This window comes from Eptatretus burgeri, chromosome 18, assembly GCF_056783735.1.
Source record: "Eptatretus burgeri isolate ZD-2024b chromosome 18, Ebu_testis_v1, whole genome shotgun sequence".
Classification (NCBI taxonomy): Eukaryota; Metazoa; Chordata; class Myxini; order Myxiniformes; family Myxinidae; genus Eptatretus; species Eptatretus burgeri.
Window position 1 is genome coordinate 40,754,426 of NC_140978.1, and position 24,104 is coordinate 40,778,529.

The 24,104-nt window shown below is 44.6% G+C and overlaps 1 protein-coding gene across 6 annotated transcripts in view; it reads left to right on the forward strand.

The window, feature by feature from the left end:
- Window positions 1–24,104, forward strand: part of LRRCC1 (leucine rich repeat and coiled-coil centrosomal protein 1) — a 55,289-nt gene that overhangs the window by 15,411 nt on the left and 15,774 nt on the right. For 4 of the 6 annotated variants that reach the window (XM_085863773.1, XM_085863776.1, XM_085863777.1 and 1 more), the window contains 7 exons: window positions 1,879–2,083; window positions 2,898–3,037; window positions 10,563–10,764; window positions 10,983–11,168; window positions 21,741–21,915; window positions 22,032–22,195; window positions 23,679–23,887. In XM_085863773.1, coding sequence (XP_085719899.1) covers window positions 1,879–2,083; window positions 2,898–3,037; window positions 10,563–10,764; window positions 10,983–11,168; window positions 21,741–21,915; window positions 22,032–22,195; window positions 23,679–23,887 — 1,281 coding nt within the window. The remainder of the gene's footprint in view (window positions 1–1,878; window positions 2,084–2,897; window positions 3,038–10,562; window positions 10,765–10,982; window positions 11,169–21,740; window positions 21,916–22,031; window positions 22,196–23,678; window positions 23,888–24,104) is intronic. The other 2 variants (XM_085863772.1, XM_085863775.1) reach the window with 2 other exon arrangements.

A 24,104-nucleotide genomic window follows, 5' to 3' on the forward strand; every position in this document is an offset into this window, starting at 1 on the left:
CCATATCGTGTAGTACCTCAAATTGAACACCTCGATGAGTGCTTTCTAGATATGTCAAGCTTGAGATATTATGACGTCATTTGGTGACGTTATGAGGCAAACATATTTTTCATGGTTACTCTGTAGAAGGTTTCTCATCGGAATCTCTCGTAGGCAGATATTCCTCAAGGAGTCGCTCCTGGTGGATAGCAGCTCTGTTCACCTCAGTGTGACCTTAAAGAAGTCACACGTGGTCACCTTTTGGCAAGATACAGGTCACCCTGCGGGTGACATTGTTTTTATTTTTACAATTTACCCCATTGTAGAATTATCGTGAAGACATCAAAACGATGAAATAACACATATGGAGTTATGTCGTAACCAAAAAAAAGCGTTCAACAAATCAAATTATATTATATATTTTATATTCCTCAAAGTAGGGCCCCTTTGCCTTGATGACATCTTTGCACACTCTTGGCATTCTTTCAACCAGCTTCATGCGGTAGTCACCTGGAATGCTTTTTCATTAACAGGTGTGCCTTTTTAAAAGTTGACGTGTTTAATCACGTGATTGTATTTGTAGGGAAACCACCATTTTTAGCCTTCAACTGCCTCTGCTTCAACACGGAGTTCCTGATGACTTCATTCTTTCCCCCTCAATCACCCCACCCTCCTGAAAATTTTTGATTTCTAAATCTCTGAGTATAAATGGAGGGATTTGGGGGAATGATTGGAGAAGAACAAAAGGAAAAATCGTAATGTTGCAGTATCGATGGGAGTCGTAAAAAGATAAATATTAAAAGAGGGAGGTGGGGAGTAGGGGAAACCACATCCATGGACCAAATACTGCCACAAACTAAGTGACTCATAAACCTCTTCAATAAGGTGTCATCCACTTGTGATCATATGCAAAAGTATGTGTGCAGACGTGACAGCATGTACATGAATCACAAATACAAACCGAGGGTTGTCATTTCCTTCCATGAACAGCTCAATATTTTAGCAATTATATTTTATTTTGGTTTCCATACGGAGCCACTTGTTTTTGTCAATAATATCCAAGAAATACCAGGAAAATTTGTAGCAGGAGGCCAATAGGCCCATCATGCCTGTGAGACATCCACCCTGAACCCAACACCTCGATCCATGAGCACATTCAACCTCTATGACACCAACCCTGTCTGCACCACAAACCCAATCCAACCCGACATCCACCTAATGGGAATAGAGAAGGAGAGCAGTGTGGAGAGGGAAGAGGTGCATCACAGATCGGATACGAACTATCGCAACGTGTAGGGATTTCTCTTTTTCTTTTTCATTGCGGTGGGGTGGAGGGGTGCGGAGTTTGGTTCGGGGTGCATTAAAACAGATGATGTTACTACAACTGAGGCGCTTCACTGAAATATCCAGAAGTTGTCAATTCGTAGTTATTTATATTGCAGGTAATCTTCGCCATGTCTCCTCAAACACTGATTGTAAAACAACAAGTCAAAGATAAACTGATTGCTTGAGGTTGGCAGGAAAAACTGCTTGATAGCTGGTGCTGGAGCAACGACCTCTCCAAACATTGCCGTGGTATTGCTGTTAATCATCCTATACAAAAATAATACCACCGAGAGAGGAAGAGGTGTTGAGGCCATAGTTGTCATGAAACGATGGACCAAACGGCTACTTTTAACTTGTTGCGCAATTTTTTATTTTTTTTAAACCCCAAGAAAAATGAAAACAATATTTTACGCATGTGTGGTTTGTACGTATTGGGTGTACAGATGGACTGAACGACCGAGTTGTGCTCATCGGAGTAATTGCTGCCTTTTAGAATCACGACACCTTTTCGCCACGGAAGCACGAGCACTTTAAAAAAAATGTTATTTGCGTGTTTATTCTGCCGCCTTCCAGACTCAAAGAAAGGTTGCTGAAAGAACTCGAGTTTCGAGCCCGTCTCGAGAGTGTCGTTAAGAAGCTTCACTGCCATTTGAAGAAGGTGGTGACGGAACTGTCTCGGCAGCGCGTCGCTGCATCGCGACATCGCTGCGCTCAGAATGATTTGCAGGAACAAGTAGAAACGCTGAAGGCACAAAGTCACTCTGAACGCTTGATTCAGGTTCGTTCAACAATAACAACTTTGTCATCGATGTAGTGATGAGAACCCTACGATTAAACAAAAAAATGTTCCCGTGTACGACCCTTCCATTGAAGAGGTGCTTGGATTTGGGACCGGGTTCCTAAGTCGTGACAAATTTGCAATCTGTGTAATGAATGACGAAATAAAAATGATCCAATTAACGTTTTTTTTTTTTTCTTTTTTTGCAAGAGCGAGGCTCACAGAAGAGCTTGGTTAAATTGACAGTGAGGAAGCAGGTAGCAAAGAGATAAACCAACAGGAAAGGGAAAGGGAGAGGAGGAAATGCTGAAACCAGCAAGTAAGGGATCTGGATAGGGTTCGGAAGGTTTAACAGGGTAATAAAGATTATTTATTGGTCAGGATGGAGGATGATGCAAAGTGGTGCTGCACGGCCTGCTTGAAGCCCTGGACCAAAGAGTGGAAAAGAATGGCCTCTGGATTGTCGTTCCATATATGGGAGAAGTGAGGAACAAAAGAATTGAGGTGTGCATTCAGCCTGGATTTTGGAAGTTTATCCAGGAGGGGTTACTGGAAGAACTCGTGTATCATGGAGGAGCTGGGTAGTGTCGGAGGGCTGAGAGCAGAGGGAGCTATGTTGGAGGATAGACGGTAAAGCCTTTTTTTTTCGTACATGCACAGCACATAATGTTTATTTCCAATATATGCCAAAGGTTGTTGTTTATTCCAATCATTTGCTTACTGCGTTGTCCACAACACGGAATTCAAATTTGTAACAATTCTGTTACCTGGTACCACATCCACACACACACGCACACAACGATTTTTTTTGCAGCACAAAGGAAGGCATCAGATGGAGTTGAAATTGGCAACGATGTCGAGAGAAGCGGAGCTGCTTCGGACATTGCTCCAACAGCAGAAGGACAAGGTGCAGCAACTGCAGGAGTTCCAGATATCGTCCGGATACCAGCTCAGGTGCGTGTTCATTTTTTGCGATCTTAAAATTCAAACATTACTTTAATTACGAATCCGTGTGCACTTTGAATGCAGTTCTTCCTGGATATGCACAACTCCAGATCCTCCCGGTCAGGTCAGGTCAGGTATGGGAGCATGCGACAGAGCAGCGCGTCGCTGCGTCCACTTTCCGCCGGTACTCCAGGGGCCTCTGTCTGGCCATCCCCCAGGCAGATGCCTGACCCATCCCTATCTCTTTAAGATGCTGATCAACCTGCTGCAACCATGAAGCACGTGGTCAGCCCATTGGCCTCCTCCACTCACGAGGCTCCCTCGCTGAGAAAATCTGGTGAGCAGAATCAGCCTCAGGAAAATGAGCCACGTATCCATACAGCCGCAGCTGATGCTCACGGACTATCCAGGAAACAAATCTCATTTGAGTCTCTCTCAGAAACTGCTCTAATCAGCGAGAGCCAAGGATTCTCTGAAGAGACCTGGTATCAAAGGAATTAAGTCTCCATCTCAGATCCCTGGTCAGTGTCAAAGTCTCTCATCCGTAGAGCAAGACTGAAAGCACCAAGGACCTGAAGACTCAGACTTTCGTCATCCCGCACAAGTATCGACAGTGCCACACCCCATGATCGAGTGAATCCATGACACCCCAGGCTCGGCCCAGACGTCTATTGACCTCTGGCTCACAGCCAGCAGAGACATGAATATCACTGCCAAGGTAAGTGAATCTCTCCATGACCTCAACATCCTCACCATAAACAGGTACAGACAAGATAGCAGCATCCAAGATGTCATTGAAAGCCTGGATCTTTGTTTTGACCCGGGAAACCCGTAATCCCAGTGGGTCCAACTCCTCATTCAACACCTCCAGGGCCCCCAAAAGGATATCCAGAGTCTCGGCAAAGATGACGGCATCATCTGCAAAATCAAGGTCAGAGATCTTGACATTTCCGAACGATGCACCAAAGCTTGATCGCTCCGACATCCTCCCCAGAATCCATTCCACATAAGCGCTAAAAATTGTGGGAGCCAGTGCACACCCCTATCAAACTTCAGTAACATCTGGCAATAAGTTGGAGATGGGATCACGACGTATCACAGCACTCTGTACCAGAGTACAGTTCAGACATCAGATTGATCAGTTTTGGTGGCACCCCACGAAGATCAAGAATCCTCCAGAGGGCATCCCGATTCACTGAATCAAACGCTTTACACAGATCAACATAAGCTGCAAGCAGCCCCAGCAGAAACTCTCACCTGCGTTCGGTGGGGACCCAAGAGCAAGGATATTGTCAATCGTTGACCTCTTTGGTGTAAAGCCTGACTGCTTTGGGTGCTGGTGCTCAAGCAGATGGTGGCAAACCCTATCCGAGCACGAATTATCTGAGCAAAGACCTTGCCCGGCACTGAGAGCAGCGTCACCCCTCGGGAGTTGTTGCAGTCTTGGCGATCACCCTTCCCTTTCCAGAGAGGGACAACAAGGCCCCTCTTCCAGTCAGTTGGGATGATGCCTGTGTTCCAGGCAGAGCACAAAACTGCAAGCAACGACACGAGTGCAGCATTTCCACCAGCCTTGAGAAGTTCAGCATGGATACCACAGATCCCTCGAGCTTTTCCCCATTTCAACCAGTTCACCGCAGCCTGTGTTTCCACAAGCGAAGGTGAACCACAGTTGATTGGAGGGTCAGCAACAGGGATTGTAACACGCCTGACATCCAACTCGACAGCTGGTGGATCAGCCTGATCCAACCTCTCAAAGTAACCGGCCCAGCAGGCCTTCACTTCGGACTCCTCTGTCAAGAGCCTACCACCCTCTGCTGTTACTGCAGTACACCGAGGGATGGGCTTCGATGAACGCAATGCGCAAATTCCCCTGTAAGCAGGACGAAAATCACTTGACCACAGGTGATGCTCTACCCCCTCACAGATTCCTCTCACATAGGCCTCCTTGTCCACACTTAGCGCACGCACAGTTTTATGCCTCAGTTCCCTGGACAGCTCTGCTCTGCCATTCAGCCTGGCCCTGCGACTCTGGTCAATGGTATCCAGTGTCCCTTGAGAGACAAAATTCTTCTTTGCCCTGCGGTGAGTTCCAAGACATCCACCGGCAACATCAAGGACGGTGGTCTTGAAGGCACTCCACAACTCTTCAGGACCCCCCCAAAGCACCCAGACCCCCCAAATCTCTACTCAGCTTGTTCACAAACTCCTCAGCTATCCTCTCATCCTTAAGCTTGCCAACATCCAGCCGAGGCTGGGATGGTACCATTCTACTGGATTTCAGGTGCAACTTCAGAGTTGCTGCAACAAGCCGGTGGTCCCATCAACGAGGACATGGTCAATCTCCTTTGGCACACCACCAGCGTTGGAATATTAAGTCCAGTGATGAGCTTGTGGGTGCTGAAACCATGAACCAGCCACCCTAAGTCCATGACTTCTTGCAAAGTCAAGGAACTTCGTGCTATTCTGGTTCATGGTTCCTGACCCATGGGGACCAACACATGTCTCATAACCATCCCTATCAGTTCCAGTCGATGCACTGAAATCCCTCAAGACTAGAAGTGTATCTAGTCTGGGGCACTGATCAACCATAGACTCGAGTGTGGCGTAGAATGTGTCCTTCATGGTGAGGTCACTCGTCTCAGTCGGAGCATAAACCGAGACCAGGGAAATATCAACCAAGGAGTGACGAATCCTTTGTCCCATAATACGCTCGTTGACCGTTGTTACCTCAATTATCATTGGAGTCAGCTTATTGGACACAGCTACAGCCACTCCTTGGGAATGGTAACCATCAGAGCGACCAGACCAATAGTCGGTGTAACCACCCACCATTATCTCGCCGCAATCTGGTCTCCGAACCTCAGAGAGTGCTGCAATACCTATGTCCAAACGCTTGAGCTCAGGTGATAACAGAGACAGGTGATCATCCTCTCTTCCAGGACATTCCAGGACAATAGGACATCGGACATTCCAGGCACCCACCCGAAGGGACCGCCTCAGGTTAACCCAAGGAGACCGCCGTCTGGTGAATGACACCTCAGCAACACTCAAACACACTCTCCTGTAATCTGACTCGGGAATGTTACCCCGTGGTTTCCCTCCTATCATCAAAGATTGGGGGTCCCAAAGGCTTTGCCTTAATCCCATCATCCGGTGAGCTGCCCTGCGAAGGGAAGCTGCACAGGAGGTACTCCCACGGAGTGCGTTTTCAGATTTCTTTGCGTTTTTGTGTTTTGCAGAATGAAGGGTTTTACGGTGGCCGGAGTGCAAATCCTGCCACCAACCTCCTAATAAGAAGTGACCCAACTGCAGGAGGACGTCCGCAGACACAGTTGGGCACTAGATATGGATGGCCGTTGGCTCACAAGGAGCTCCTCTGCCCTTTGACATGTTTTGTTTTTAATCCTGCTGGTTGTCCATATCCAAGCACCCTCCTCACCAACAAATCTGGTGGGGGAGACGGTTTAGTCGCCGACAACCCGACCATGGAACAGGTTAGTACAGGTTTACATGATGCCTGAAGCAAGTCACAGATCTAATCTGGCCTGACCTGACTGACAACAGGTGATGCTCTACCCCATCACAGATTCCTCGCACATAGGCCTCCTTGTCCACCCTCAGCGCACGTCCAGTTTTACGCTTCAACTCCCTGAACAGCTCAGCTCTGCCATTAAGCCTGGCCCTGTAACTCTGGTCAATGGTATCCGGTGTCCCTTGAGAGACAAAATTCTTCTTCGCCCTTCAGTGAGTCCCAAGACATCCATCGGCAACATCAAGGATGGTAGTCTTGAAGGCACTGCACAACTCTTCAGGATTCCCCAAAGCACCCAGACCCCCAAATCCACATTCGGCCTGTTTGCAAAATCCTCAGCGACCCCCTCATCCTTGAGCCTGCCAACAACCAGCCTAGGTTGGGATGGTACCATTTTCCTGGATTTAAGCTGAAACTTCTGAGCTGCTACAACAAGCCTGTGGTCGATATTGAGGAACTGAGTGCTCCGGTCTACTCATAACACATAGTCAGATGTTATTGAGCAAATGGACGGAGAACATACTTTCGAGCAATGTCTGCAGTTGGTGCCAAATCTTCTGTGCAAGACTTGTGGGTCCGACGAGGTCTTATTGTTGATCTAAAAGTCTTACAGGACATAGGACATAGGATGGGAGGATGGGAAAGAAAACTGACAATGAGATGGGATGAATTTGTGCAGAGAGAGCAGGCTTCTGGGGAAGAATTCCCAGGCTGAATTAATATCAGGGGCATTAGATTATGGGAGACCAGTCCTGAAGTGTGATGGCTACTTGCAGTCTCTGCCAGTTTGCCTGAGTGAATTTCCAGACTCACCAACACAGAAACTGTTCTCTGAAAATGGCCAGAGAGATGTTGACCTTCACTAACACATAATCAGATGAGCCAATTGGGGTAGAGGACAAGCAAGATACATTGGTGCGTTAGTTGGTCATCACCAAATCCAGAAGGGAAGATTTTCCATTGGGAGAAATCCTGGTGGGAAAGTTCACAGATTGAGTCAGACACACGGAGTCACAGAAGTCCTTTGCTAAAGTGCCGTGGCTGGTGAGAGAGGTACCAAAACCCAGCCAATTAGCATGGTGACAATTGAATTCACCACATATGAGAAAGAGAGAGTTGGGAGGAGTGGTTAAAGGTTGGCTTGCATCCTTATCCCGTTGTATGGATTTGAGCTAATTTCTTAGAAGTTTAGTTAATAAAAACGAAATGGTCATGATGATGATGATGATGAATTGACATTTGGCTCAAAATATATTTTTAATGGGGTTTTTTACTTTTATTTATTTATTTATTTATTATCTCTGCAACCAAAGGTGGATGCTTATGTTTTCATGACTGTCTGTCTGTCTGTCTGTCTGTCTGAATGTGAGCAGAATAGCTCAAAGAATGATGGATGAATTTGGATGATACTTAGTGGACAGGTTGGGTGTGTTACGAGGACGAATTGACGAGATTTACGTGAAGATTCGGATCTGAGAATGTTTTAAGTGATTCTTCACCATCGAGAGATAGGGTCAAAATGGGTATATAGCACGATATCTCACAAGGTTTTTCACGGATTATGAGAAAACTTGGTGGATGAGGGGGTAGGTGACAAGAACAATCCGATTTAATCTTGGTTCTGGTTCGGATGTGCCTGGTGTTGGCTTAATGGTTAGGGTGGCGGGCTTTGGATCCTAGGATCCCGAGTTCAAATCCCACTCAGCTGTTGAATTAATACCAGGTGGGGTTAACTCGGCCTGTCATCCTTCCGAGGTCGGCAAAATGAGTGCCAACATGCTGGTATCCTGTGTCGGAGTGGCGACCCGTCCAGGATTGTGCCCAATAGCCAAGGAGACTGCTAAAGCAGCACTAAGGCTCTGCACAGAGTATGGTCCCAATCTCCTCTCCTCCTCCTGGTTCGGATGCAGATCTGGTCTATCAGTGGGATACAAAACGTAAACTGTTCAGCATGCTTGAAGGTACATGCTCTACTGAGCATCTTTCTAATTTTTTTTACCTGTTTTTAATACGAAATAAAAGTACCGTATTTTCCGGTGTATAAACCACACTTTTCTATCAGCAGAAAAGGTTAAAGTTGGGGGTGTGGTTATTACATGGGTGAAGAAAGAAATCGGTCTTAAAATTGATCAATGCTCAATTTCACTTGAATTCCAAATGAGCACCTTTTTCGCAGTTGGAACTGCTGTTAAGCTCAATTCTGCCATTTAAATTTTGAAAATCGGTTCAGGTTAAGAGTTTGTCCAGCGTTTTATTAACCGTGTGCAGAAATTAAATCAAGCCACACTTGGAAACGTCCGGAGACACCTGGAGTTTAGGTGCCTGGCGTATATAGAGCCTCGTGGCTGTGAAAACGCCATTAAACACAAAAGAAGAACACCTGGTCTCACATCAAAAGAAGAATCATTCACAATAGCTGGGAGTCGAATAACAGAGCACGCACTTCAAATAAGCTTGTGTGCAATGTGACGGTCAACACCACTGGTCACGAGAAGGACCGATTCACCGTCATGCTTGCCTGCACCATAGACGGTGGTAACCTTCCCACGTATGTCGTGTTGAAGAGGAAGACAATGCCCAAAGACAAGTTTCCAGCCGGCATCATTGCTCGTGCGCAGCAGAAGGGGCGGATCGATGAGAGACTGCTCCAGGACTGGGTGCTCACCGTCTGGAATAGTAGGCCAGATGGCGGTCTCTCCCGACGATGGACCATGCTAATCCTGGATGCAATCAGTTGTCACGAGACCGCCGACGCCAATGCGCTGCTTTGTCGGACCAACACCGATCTCGTCGTCATCCCAGGTGGGCTGATATCGCTCCTCCAGCCCCTCAATGTTTCCATCAACAAGCTGTTGAAGTACGGGTTATGTCGCCGCTGGTCTGACTGGATAATGAGTGGGGAGAAGACCTACACCAAGAGTGGGAGGATGAGAAAGGTCGACCTTCCGATGATATGCGGCTGGATCTGTGGTGTTCAGCTTCATTGTACATTATATCGAATACACTGGAATCTCGTGTGCTGCGGATGACGGCATGACGTCATCAAGCGGACGGAGGAGGAATGGTTCGTGGTTGGAGTGATGGATTCAACGGATCGCTCTTGATGTTCCTTGGCGTTGTGGCTTTTCTCCTGCTTCTTTCATATTGCAGATTACAACAGGGTCGTCAAGGTATAGGAGGAGATACCGTTGGACATTATGAAGCGAGCATTTCTGAAATGCTGCATCTCCAACAAAATTGACGGCAAAGAGGATGACATAATTTGGGAGGAGGAGGCTGCAAATGACGATGCCAGCGACGGGGACAGTGACACGTGGACTTACTCTACACTGATTTGGACAAGGAGTTACAGGCTGTCTTTGATGAAAACATTGACGAGGATTTCCTCGGCTTTAGCTGAAAAGCTTCATCAAACCCAAACTGCCCCTTTCAGGGCCACAGATCCACAAGAAATATGCATGATACCTTTTTCCCTTTTCCTTTTCTCCCTTTTCTTTTTCTTATGATGAATCCCTTTTCTTCCTTTTCCTAGTAACAAAAAAAAATCCTCTTTATAATATTAAAAAAGAAAAATAAAAACTTCTCGGTATCCTCTCCTCTCTCGTAAACTTCTCGACAATGAGAATAAGACTGTGAGACGAGACATGGGAGGAAGCATGTTGATACCTCCATCACTTTGTTTCATACAAAGTTAATGTACAAACGTATTTCGATTTAGATCAGAAAATACAATGATCAATACATACATTTATTTTGAGGGTGAAAAACATGGGTGTGGTTAATACAGCATATCTAAAGGAATAATGGATTTTTTTTTGTATGAGATTCCATGCTAACTCCCCCTCCAAATCGACCTTATTGGTGTACGAATACTTCCACTTGATAGGTTGGTACATGAGGACAAACCTCCTCGTGCATGCGGAACGATTTGTCAACATTATTGGGGTTTTCATGTTAAACTCGGTTGAGCTTTCCAAATCTGTCATTATTTTGTCGTAGGAAGGAGTTTGAAGGACGGGTGCTGCTCGGAGGGTCAGAGTTTCAGGAAGCGGTCGCGCGTGAAACCGCTCACGTGACAAAGCAGCACGAGCAACGTGAGCAGCACAGTCGGAACGAGGTACAAGTGCTGAAGCTGCAATTACAGGATCTGGAAAATGAGTTTCGTGCTGCCCTCACGATCGAAGGGAGTCGTTTTTATAAGGCGAGTGCTTTCCATGCACCTGATGGGACTTTGTTGTTGTATTTGAAGCACCAACTTATACATATGCAACAATGGTCGGCATAAAAGGAACACTGTTCGGTCTGCCCCATGGAGCTTGCGTGTCGGCTGTCCGCACATTATATGCACTCGTTGTTTGTCACCTTGACGTGACGTAATATGCCTGTGATGTGCCTTGTACCTGTTCGTTGTACAAACAGCTGAAGGAAGCGTTTGATGGGGTTAAGCAAGAGCTTGTTAAAGAACAGAGAGCGCTGCTGGAAACACAGCAGAAGGAGCGGAGCGCGGCCACCATGGTGCAAGAGCTCACCACATTGGTGAGAGAGCAAAAGGTTCGAATTGCTGAGCTCAGCGAGGCCAAACAGCATGTGCAGACGCTCCTAAAGGTACTCTCTCTTTAATTCGAAAATACAAAAAATGACAATAGAGCACTTCCTCACAATTTTAGTCATGAGGGTGAAATATTATGAAAAGAACGGCAAAGAGAGCGGATGGGTTGAGGGATCAAGGTATGAGGGAGGGAAGTGGAGGAGTATTGCAGTCGAGGCAGGGCAGAAGCTTCGTACCGTTGGAACCTCACCCCTTATAAAAGGGAAAATGAGGAGAAGATTATGTTCGACATTTTTCAAACTTTGTCACTTTTGAGGCACATGACACATTTGGGTTGATGGGGACACGGGACAGGTTATGTGATACACTCAGCATTGTGCTGGTGTATACGCATGACCCAAAATTAAAGGTTATATTTTAACTTCAATCTCTTGCTTGTGTGTTTACCGCAGATATGTTTCAATAAACATATTGCCAATGTCAAAACGCATATGGTGCTGCACGTTCGCCCAAACGTCGAAGTACGTGTTCATGCAAAGCCATGAAAAGCTTCTTCGAGCAAAACATCTTTATTTTATTTAAATTGAACTGTCTAATTGAACACTGAAGAACACGAATCGCCCTTTTGACACTTCTGTTTTGCAGTACAGGGACAAAATATTACGGCATTTTACGTCATCGCGACCATTTAATTTGCCGCACGCTGACTCCACTCATGCCTTGTTTCTCAAGACGGCACGGGGTAATGCATTCAATGAACTCTCCAGTTTTTAAATGTTTTTCATTAACTTTTATCGCACTGTGTTTTTAACACGGTACGTGTCATCGGGACCTGCCACCATACGTAACCTGCTTCTCCACATGGCAACCATTTATTACCCCCCCCCCCCAGAAGGAGAGGGTATTGCGTTTGGGTCCGTTTGTTTGTCCGCACAGAACTTTTGTGTTTTTCTCCGCAACCGCTTTGGCAGATTGAGACAATTTTCACCACTGGTGCGACTATTCATGTCGAATGTTTTAAATGATAATTATGACATCATAGGTCATGTGATGTGGCAGCCATGTTGGAAAATCGGAAAAACTTTGGACCTCTGCATTTCTGAAACCGCACCAAGGAAAAAAATTGAAACTTGGCACTGGCAAGTACTCATGGGGAAATGAGTGAATTTTTTGATGTTGTTGATGATGTCATAGGTGCCTTCCTTGTGACGTCATAAATGCATATGTAGAACGTGACATCTGATCAGTATTAAAAAATTTGAGCGTCATCTGGGGATAAAATGGTCCACAGAAGAAAAAAAAATGATGTCATAGGCCACATGGTTTGGCAGCCATATTGGATTTATCCTAAAACCCACAAAAATCTTCTCCAGAACTGCTGGACAAATTGAGGGGAAACTTCACACAAATGTTCCCCAAGCCATGGGTGTACAAGTTTGTGAAGGAATAATTGACAGGCCACATGGTTTGGCAGCCATATTGAATTGAAGAAGAAATATTAAATAATATTTTTTCTGGAGCCGCTTAATCAATGAAAGTGAAACTTCGCATTTATGATCACGGAGTGATGGGGAATATATATTTTAAATTTCAACTTGATCGGCCACATGGTCTGGCGGCCAGAATTATTTAATTTTTTGATATGGGTTCTTTTTTTTTTTTTTTTCTTTCTTTTTTTTTTGAATAAGGCTCACTTGGCTGTGCCTGGGTAGGTTTGAGGGTAGAGTAGTAGCAGCTGAAATATGAATCCTATCCAGGTTCCTCCTGATAACTTCACTGTTTTTTAGTTGTTTGGGTTCCTTCTGATTACTCCAATGCAGGATTGTACCGATTTGGTCTTCCATTTGATTTGAATTGAATTTATTTTATTCCCATTCTAAATTCAATTGAATAACAATAAAAGCGTCATGGGTCAGGGTCAGGTGTCCAATCAAAGCGGGACGTCTTGGTACCCGGTCATCACTGCCAGCAGTGATAAAGTGGTAGTTCTAATTATGTCTCTTATTAATTACGTAGCACACCAGTACACAAATGGCACACAAAATACACGACACAAAAGAAGTCCCGGCAAGGGACTGCAATCTCCGATTGCTCTTTTTTTTGTTCTTGCTACATGATGTTCCTTTCCATATATTATGCCTGCTTCATATCTGATGTCTCATGAAGGTGTATTGACCGCATCAAAATCTGCTGTAAAGGTTAGGGTTTAGAAAAATCCAACACCAAGAGCTGCTAAACTTATACTCTTAACCTGAAACGCGAGGAGAAGACCTACACCATCAAAATCTGCGCTCATTAAAAGGATGTACTGGGGGTAGGGGGGGGGGTTGATCTTCCCCAAAATTGATCTCCCCTAAATAGGTATTTGATCCTTTCTCCGAAACAACACACAATTTCAATGAAAGATGGCCACAACCTTCATCAGGCATGATGTAGCAAAATTTTTTCTTTGCTTAAAAAATAATCAGGGTCTAAAGGGATCTGCGGGGGGGGGGGGTTGAGTGACTTGCTACTGATGCAGGTGAGCTTCAGGACATGCGGTCCTATTCTTAGAATGATGAACCAGCAGAGTACCCATCCTAACGGCGATCTTGTTCCAAGCATGCAACATGTTCTTCTGACACATGCCTTTATTTGGGTGGTGTCTCAGCAACTGACAGCTCTATATAGGCAATAAACAAAACCCATGAAGTTGTGTGCACGAAATAAAAATGTATCTTCTGCTTATAATTCAAAACACCTCACCACTGGAAAACGTGGGAGCAGGAATACTGTATCGTAAATGATGGAGACATGTAATGTACTCCCCCACTTGTAGGTGGCGCAACACAATACACATTGACATAGAGAATTTGCGTCTCTCCCCCTCCTCCCAAGGCCACCAGCAAAGATATAAACACATCTGTGCACTAAATGGGATCATGCTTATTCGATGTATAGTAGGAAGTCTGGATAGAATCGGCCCACAACTGGAGGATGAATACAATGACAAACTGACAAACACACAAACACCAGCCTGTGAATTACTGTGAGGATAAGAGAAGAAAGGGAGGAAGTGAATGTGAATTTTGAAGACTTTTCTTTCATGGATCATTTATTTAGTTTGTGAGTCCAGAAACGTAACTGAAATATTGTCAGGTCACGTCAGAACCGATCTGTGACTTGCTGCAGGTATCATGTTAACCTGTACGAACCTGTTCCATGGTCGGGTTGTCGGTGACTAAACCGTCTCCCCCACTAGGTTTTCTGGTGAGGAGGGTGTATGGATATGGACACCCAGCAGGATTAAAGACAAGACCTGTCAAAGGGTGGAGGAGCTCCTTGTGAGCCAATAGCCATCCATATTTCATGCCCCACTGTCTGTGGACGTCGTCCTGCAGTTGGGTTACTTTTTTATAACGAGGTTGGTGGCAGGATTTGCACTCCAGCCACCGTAAAACCCTTCAATCCACAAAACACAAGAAAACCTCAAAGAGAATTGAAAACCCACTCCACGGGAGGACCTCCTGTGCAGCTGCCCTCCGCAGGGCAGCTCACCAGTTGGCGGGATTGGAGCAAAGCCTTCGAGATCCCCACACTTTGATAATAGGAGGAAAACTACGGGGTAACCTTCCTGGGTCAGAATGCGGTAGTGTGTGTCGGGGTGGTGCTGAGGTGTCATCCACCAGATGGCGGTCTCCTTGGGTTAACCTGAGGCGGTCCGTTCGGGTGGGTGCCTGGAATGTCCTGTCCCTAAGAGAGGATGATTACCTGTCTCTGTTATCATCTGAGCTCAAGCGTTTGGACATCGGTATTGCAGCACTCTCTGTGGTTCGGGGACCGAATTGTGGTGAGATCATGGTGGGTGGTTGTCCTTCTTTGGGATGCCCTTCTTTGTCTTCGTGGGGCGCCACCAAAACTGATCAATCTGATGTCTGAACTATACTCTGGTACTGACAGTGCTGTGAGATGTGGTGGTACCATCTCCGACTTATTTCCAGTTGTTACTGAAGTTCATCAGGGGTGTGTGCTTGCCCTCACTTTTCAGCACTTGTACGGACTGGATTGTGGGGAGGATGTCGGAGAGATCAAGCTGCAGTGCCTCATTTGGGAATGTACGTCATCAAGATCTCTGACTTTGATTTTGCAGATGATGCAGTCATCTTCCCGGAGACGGGATATCCTTTTGGGGGCCCTCGAAGTGCTGAATGAGGAGTCGGAGCCGCTGGGTTTACGGGTTTCCTGCGTCAAAACTAAGATGCAGGCTTTCAATGACATGTTGGATTCCTCTGTCTTGTCTGTACCTGTTTGTGGTGAGGATGTTGAGGACGTGGAGAGATTCACTTACCTTGGCAGTGATATTCATGTCTGCTGGCTGTGAGTTAGAGGTCAATAGACATCTGGGTCAGGCCTGAGGAGTGATGGATTCACTCGATCATTGGGTGTGGTGCTGTCAGTACCTGTGCAGGAGGATGAATGTCTTCAGTCTTCAGGTCCTTGGTGCTTCCACTCTTGCTCTATGGATGTGAGATTTGGACTCTGACCAGGGATCTGAGATGGCGACTTAATTCCTTTAGTACCAAGTCTTTTCGGAGAATCCTTGGCTATCTCTGGTCGGACTTTGTGTTGAATGAGCGGTTGCTGAGAGAGACTCAAATGAAATTTGGTACCTGCATTGTGTGAGCATCAGCTGCGGCTGTCTAAACATGCTGCTCGTTTTCCTGACGCTGATCCTGCTCACCAGATTCTCTCAGCGAAGGAGTCTCGTGAGCCGTGGAGGCTAATGGGCCGACCACGTCCCTCGTGGTTGCAGCAGGTTGCTCAGCATCTTAAGGAGATGGGGATGGTCCAGGCATCTGCCTGAGGGATGGCCAGACGGAGACCCTGGAGTAACGGCGGAAGGTGGACTCAGCGACGCACTGCTCCGGTGCATGCTCCCTTACCTGACCTGACCTGACCTGATTGTGAATGTAACATTCTATCTTTATTTACTTTAAACATTGTTCCGAACAAACGGGGATAGGAGCAACACAGGCATTATAGGCCGAATGGCCTTCTCATGCGTCAAAGTTCGCTGTGTGTCTTTCCGCGAGGTCGTTTGGGTCTTTTGGGTCAACGGGCGGGGGGGGGGGGTTTTGGGTCGTCCGGATACTTTACCTTAATTAGTTCAGGTTACAATTGTGGGTGATGTTAGGTCAGCTGTCCAACCAATGGGTGAATAGTCAATATACATACATACATAATCACATACATCCATCCATTCCCATTTATATAATCACATTCATATATATATATATATATATATATATATATATATATATATATATATATATATATATATATATATATATATATATATATATATATATATATATATATATATATATATATATATATATATATATATATATATATATATATATATATATATATATATATATATATATATATATATATATATATATATATATATATATATATATATATATATATATATATATATATATATATATATATATATATATATATATATATATATATATATAGACATACATACTGTATATGCATACATGATCACAAACATACATTCATCTATTCATACATAATCACATACATGTATACACATCCACATATACACATGCAGAATCACAAACATTCGTACATACACACATATTCACATAAATAATCACATTCGTACTTACATAATCACATACGTACATACATAATCACACACATATATATATATATATATATATATATATATATATATATATATATATATATATATATATATATATATATATATATTTCTACTTATATATGCATAATCATACACATACATAATCACATACATACATACATAATCACATACGTACATATATATGCATACATAATCACACACATGCATTCCTGCTTATATATTAGGGTGTTTCACAAAATTTATTTTCACAAAATTTTGCCAGATCGCTTTTTTTCTTGTTCCAATTGGCATTGTAAGCATCTGTACCAAAAATGGAGTCAATTTCTGCACATTTAGGGGTGGCACACTTTTTCACAATGTTGACGTTTTTTTCTATTTTCAGGAATAATGGCATCAAGAAAGAAATGTAACTTGCTCGAGAAGCCCCCTCTACCTTCCAAGGCCACAACAGCAACAATGGATGAAGTAAAGAAGATATGGGAGAGAGCCAGTTTACCGACAATGACGGATGCCAATCTTCGAAAAAAGATCAAGAAGCTGTATGCGGAGTACAAGAAACTAATAAAAGAGAAAAACAGAGAGACGGATGGAGCTCTTTTACGTCGTGAAACTTGGCTCGGGGATCTTCAGGACCTCTTCGATATTGCTGCAGCAAACATATTCGACCTGAAGATCCCCGAAGAAGACAAAGAATTTCTAAGGCACCAAAGAGAAGACCGGATGTCATGCTCTTTTGGATGTGTAGACAAGGTTCAGCAAGGGAAGGATAAGAGAAAGAGGGCAAGAGAAGCTGAGAGAAACGCAAGAGCTGAACACAGTGCAGGAACAATGGCAAAACAGAAGTGTATCCGAGGTACTCACACGCTATCTCGATTGAGGGAAGAAGTTGGACAAGATTCATCAACAGCCTCTGAAGATGGTTCAGATGAAGAGTTCGCTTACAGGGCAACGCCTGTCAAGCCCAGCCATATCTCACATGCAGGATTAAAGAAGCGAGGCTCATCTGAAGTACTTGTTGCTTCATTGACAACAACATGGGACAGAGAGGGTCTATCCAATCGTCAGGCTGCTGCATCCTTCATAGTGACAGCAAAGAGCTTGGGACATGATGTTAGCAATTACTCAGTAAGTTCCGCAACTGTCCATAGAGCTTAGGTTGAGCAATAAAAATTGTGAAAAAGTGTGCCACCCTTTACTGGTGTCCTCTTGGCTCAATTTTTGGTACAGATGTTCAAAATGTCACTTGGAACAAGGCAAAATGCGATCTGGCAAAATTTGGAAAACTTTTACTTATACCATTATATTGTGAACCACCCTATTATATATGCATAATAATATTCATACATAATCACATACTTACATACATAATCACATACATACATACATATATATGCATACATAATCACACACATACATTTCTACGTATATATGCATAATCACATACGTACATACATAATCACATACATACATACATACATACATAATCACATACGTACATTCACATATTCACATACATACATACATACATACATACATAATCACATATTCACATACATACATACATACATACATAATCACATATTTACATACACACATATTCACATACATACTGTTACAAATTCTGGCCCACCTGGCATGCGAGCGATTGCGTAACTCCAATTGCAACCGCGTGGCCCACCGGATGGACAATTCAGTCATGACCCTCCTGGAACTACCGCCAGGAGCCAGTCACGGGTGGGGGGGTTTAACCTCACCACAATCGTGCCAATTGCCCACCCGCGCAGGATAGGGTTGCTTGCCAAATTCGACCTGCCTAAGTACCTGTGCGAGTAGTTGACTGGGCGATCGTACCTCGCCGCAGGTCGGCCTAGGACACGAACCGCTTAAGCGGTCCGTTCCGTGCTACAGTGATAACCGAGCGGTGTTATCGCCGACCTCGACGGATGTGATTCTGTTTACCGGGTGCTTACATCCCTCTACCAATTTCTTCCGTGATGCAAGATGGCACTTTCAAAAGGGAAATGGACGCAACGAACGGGAAACAGTTCAACAGGCACATTTATTCAAAACCACATGTATATACAGCCAACACAATGAATCATGCACGTATCTACAGCCAACAAGGAATAAAACACGGGATTCAGGCAAGATAGCAATGAAAGCAATACCACCGACGACAAGCAAAGGTTTATTCACAAGCACAGTCACTTACACAAGTCTACTTACCAGACGGCGCCACCACATACATTTATACAAAAAGCAAAGAAAAGCCACCCCGAAAGACAAGGGCGGCAGACAGGTCCGTGGACCGAATATGACGTGGAGCCTGGATGAACGGTCAGGCCCACGAGACCGAAGGGTCTTACCCACGCCCTCGTGGTGCGACAGTGGGCAGGTCGCGACGTCGACTCCCCCACGGCCTGGCGTGGCCGCGCCTGTCCTCAGGCACCCGGCTTGGCTGGTGAGCTCTCTCCAGCGTTCTCCACCCGGATGCGCAGGCTCGCGCCGCACAGTAGGCACCACGGAACGGACGGGGTTGCCGGCGCTCTCTCTCAGCGCAGATGCTCAGTATGGGGGGAATTGCTGGTGCTCTCTCAGCACGTCAATGCTCTCTTAGCGAGTTGACGTTCTCTTAGTGAGTTGACACTCTCTTTGCGAGTTGTCGCTTGAACGAGCACCCTGGACCGCCTTGGCTCCGGCAAACTCAACTGGCGCCGACCGACTCTCTGACACGGAGCTCCGTTCTGCTCGCCCTTTTATAGGGCCGGGGAAGCGAAAATCGACCCCTGACCCTTTGAACTCCAACCCCGGCAAAGCGGACGTGGTAGAAATCACCAAAACACTCGCTCGACAGCGTGACTCCTGACCCTGGCAAAGCGGACGTGGTAGAAATCACCAAAACACTCTCTCGACAGCGTGACTCCTGACCCCGGCAAAGCGGACGTGGTAGAAATGACCACAACACTCGCTCGACAGCGTGACTCCTGACCCCGGCAAAGCGGACGTGGTAGAAATCACCAAAACACTCGCTCGACAGCGTGACTCCTGACCCCGGCAAAGCCGATGTGTGTAATTCACCGAAGCTTCGCCTGCCAGCGCGGCTTCGTCCCGGCTGCGCTGATGTGTGTAATTCACCGAAGCTTCGCCTGCCAGCGCGGCTTCGTCCTGGCCGAGTCGATGTGTGTAATTCACCGAAGCTTCGCCTGCCAGCGTGGCTCCGTCCCGGCCGCGCCGATCTGTGTAATTCACCGAAGCTTCGCCTGCCAGCGCGGCTTCGTCCTGGCCGAGTCGATGTGTGTAATTCACCGAAGCTTCGCCTGCCAGCGTGACTCCGTCCCGGCCGCGCCGATCTGTGTAATTCACCGAAGCTTCGCCTGCCAGCGCGGCTTCGTCCCGGCCGCGCCGATGTGTGTAATTCACCGAAGCTTCGCCTGCCAGCGCGGCTTCGTCCTGGCCGAGTCGATGTGTGTAATTCACCGAAGCTTCGCCTCGACTGCGCGAATGTTTGCGGGGTGACGTTGTTGATGGTAGTGAAGGGTAAAGAGGCGAAGGTGGTGGTGATTTGGTTGTGGTTGTTTGGGAACGATGTTGGTGGTGGCGATTTGGTTGTTGTGGGCGTCGTTTGAGAATGGCGGTGAAGCGATGTTTGCGGGGTGGAGTTGTGGAGGTAAAGAGGCGAAGGTGGTGGTGTTTGAGTTGTAGTTGTTTGGGAATGATGTTGGTGGTGGCGATTTGGTTGTTGGGGGATGATTGGTCCAAAATAATGTTGGAGAAAAGAAAAACGGCTATCTCAAAGCGTCGCAGCCCGGTGAACACGAATAAACCCCTCTAAACAACGGTGGGGAACTATCTGCACATAAACTTACCGGCATAACTGATCTTAGGACCTTTCTGTTGTTGTGCAAATTTCCACAGCCGTAACAATACATACATAATCACACACATACATTTCTACTTATATATGCAAAATCATATACATACATAATCACACACATACATTTCTACTTATATATGCATAATCATATACATACATTATCACACACATGCATTTCTACTTATATATGCATAATCACATACATACATAATCACATACATACATAATCACATACATACATAATCACATACATACATAATCACATACATACATAATCACATACGTACATACACACATAATCACATACGTACATACATAATCACACACATGCATTTCTATTTATATATGCATAATCATATACATCCATAATCACACACATACATTTCTACTTATATATGCATAATATAATCATATATATATATATATATATATATATATATATATATATATATATATATATATATATATATATATATATATATATATATATATATATATATATACATAATCACATACATACATAATCACATGCGTACATCCATAACCACATACGTACATATATATGCATACATAATCACACACATACATTTCTATTTATATATGCATAATCGTATACATACATAATCACATACATACATACATAATCACATACCTACATATATATGCATACATAATCACACACAAACATTTCTACTTATATACATACATAATCATATACATGCAAAATCACATACGTACATAATCACATACATACATACATAATCACATACATACATATATATGGATACATAATCACACACAAACATTTCTACTTGTATACATGTATGATCATATACATACATAATCACATTCATACATACATCACATACACACATACATTATTTCTTCTTCAATATTCAAATATGAATTATTTTTCTTGCCTTTATGTGTTTTTATCGTGTTTAACCAATTTTGTTCTCTGGTGTCTGTCAGAAGCTCTTGGAGCCTCGCCTTTGTACCAAGAGTACCAGCTCTGTTTCTCCACCAGAGGTTTACGTTCTAACTGTAGCTCTGTACCTGTATGATTGTACTCAGAACAAACACGATGTTCTGCAAGCAATGCATGAAGATTTGACTCAAAAAAATGTGCAGATCGAGAGTCTGGGTCAGGAGAAGAAACAGACGTTGGCACAGCTGAGCGCCCAGGAGTCGCTGATTGAGGGATTGCGATCGGAGAGAAGGATCTGGGGTCATGAACTGGCTCAGCAAGGTGCGGCGATGCAAACTTTGATTTGTTAAATACTTCTCTGTTTTGCTGTTGTTTCAAAACCATAATATTGGTAGAGGATTAATTATTACATTTCAAAAAATAATTGTATTTGGCAGGAGCAGCTTTGGCCCAAGACCGTGGTCGACTGGACGCACAGATTGAGAAGCTGCAGTTTGAGCTGGCAGCCTTAACTGAGCAAAGTGAGATGGACAACGAATCCCTCAAAATAAAAAACAAGATTGTTGATGATCAAACTGAAACGATAAAGAAACTGAAAGAGGTTTGTTTGATAATTTGAATAACGCATTTACCTTTGAGTGTTTTCGAGAATGTGGTTGTTTATTTTTTTTAATTCTCTCCATCTCTTGATGTGCTCACCAAAGGAACAGGCCAACGGCATGAGTTGTGACGCATAGTCATTCGAGGGCTTTGTTTTGTCACTGTGACGAAAAGTTTTTGCAAACATTCCACCGCATGGAAAGTCTCCCTTAACGGATCTGGTCTCAGACTCTCAGTTGTACCGATTGTCTTTTGAATAATAAAAAAAAATTTTCGACTGATTTGCTGCCGTAAATGCCGGTCAATCGGTGGATGTTACCAAGTCAATCGTGAAAACCGTGGTGGAGAAATTTCTTACAAAGTCCTCATTTTTGTTCACAAAAGACCACAGTAATTGATTTAATCCATTTTTTTTATTTGGGCAATTGTGTACAATTTTGTTCTTGGTTAAACCTTCAATTATTTTCAATGCAGCTGGTTAATGGTTCTGTTGCTCATCCCAGGGCCGAGGCCCTTCATTAGTACCCACTGGTCACATCCTCAGGCTTAGGCCCTTCAATAGTACCCACTGGCCATCATGGCTGTGCCACCTTGAACTTCTTTTGTTAATAATACACCTTTCCGAAGATGTACCACTACCGAAGCTGTTTAAATGGATTAAATCTCTGCATATGGCTGCTATCACTTCCTTGAATCTGTGCGCTATGCTGAGAACACATTTATCTTTATTACCTACACCACCGAAGGTGGACAAAGATTCTGTTTTCACCCCTCTTTGTCTTTTTGTGAGCAGGATATCTCAAAAAGTTATGGATATATTTGAAAGTTATGGATATACAAGAAAGGATTTATTTGATTTTGGTAAAGATTCGGATCCAGATCCGAATTTTTTTTTCACCTTTGAGAGATGGGGCCAAAAACGATATTTCGCATGATATATCAAAGAACTGGTGGTGACAAAACCTGGTGGATGAGTTGGGTAGGTGACATGAACAAGCCAATTAGATTTTGGTTAAGGTCCGGGTGCAGATACGGCCTATCGGTGGGGAACAAAATGTAAACTGTTCAGCCTGCCGGAGGTCCCTGGCGTTTAAAAAATATTTTTGATTGCTAATGTAGTCGATGTAAAAGAAGGCACAACAATAGCTAGCCATCATGTGCAGCCTGTGGCTGCTGTTTGCATTATTTCCTGGCGTTGTGGCTGTGCCGCTGATGCAGTGCCTGTCGTTACCAGTGCACTGGTACTCATTTTGCCGACCTCGGAAGGATGGCAGGCTGAGTCAACCCCACCTGGTGTTAATTCAATGGTCGACAATTGCTGAAACTCGAGACCCTAAGATCTTAAGCCAGCCACCTAAACCGTTAAGCCAACACTGGGTTTGGTACAGCAATGAAGCCCTGTCTAGCCTTTGGCATCACCCTCCAGTACTTCATCAGGTTGTATTGTTTTTTTATCCATTTTTGTTGTGTGGTGTATTCGACAGGAAGTGAAAGACAACAATGAACGGTTGCGACGTGTGCGTGAAGAGGAATTCGAAGCTCGGACGCGTCTCCAGCAGCAACTCGACGAAGAGGCCGCGGCCGTTGGTGATCTTGAGGAGCAGTTGTTACGGTTGTCCGAAAGGAAAGAGCAACTCAAGTGTGACCTGGAAGATGCACGCGCACAGATCGATGAAGCCAACAGGGTGCACAGGTCTGCTGACGCGTTTCCAGTTCGGTTGGTTGGAGGTTTTGCGGTTGTTGTTGTTGTTGTCTTTTTTCCACACACAAATGTTCTTGCTGAAAAAAAAAAAGAAAGATAAAATTGAAACACTGAGTGGCAGGATGGAAGATTAACATTCTCAGCGGTCGGTTGTGAAGATTGAATCGACGTGCGATAGAATGATGAAGGTTAGCTTGTTAACAAGGGT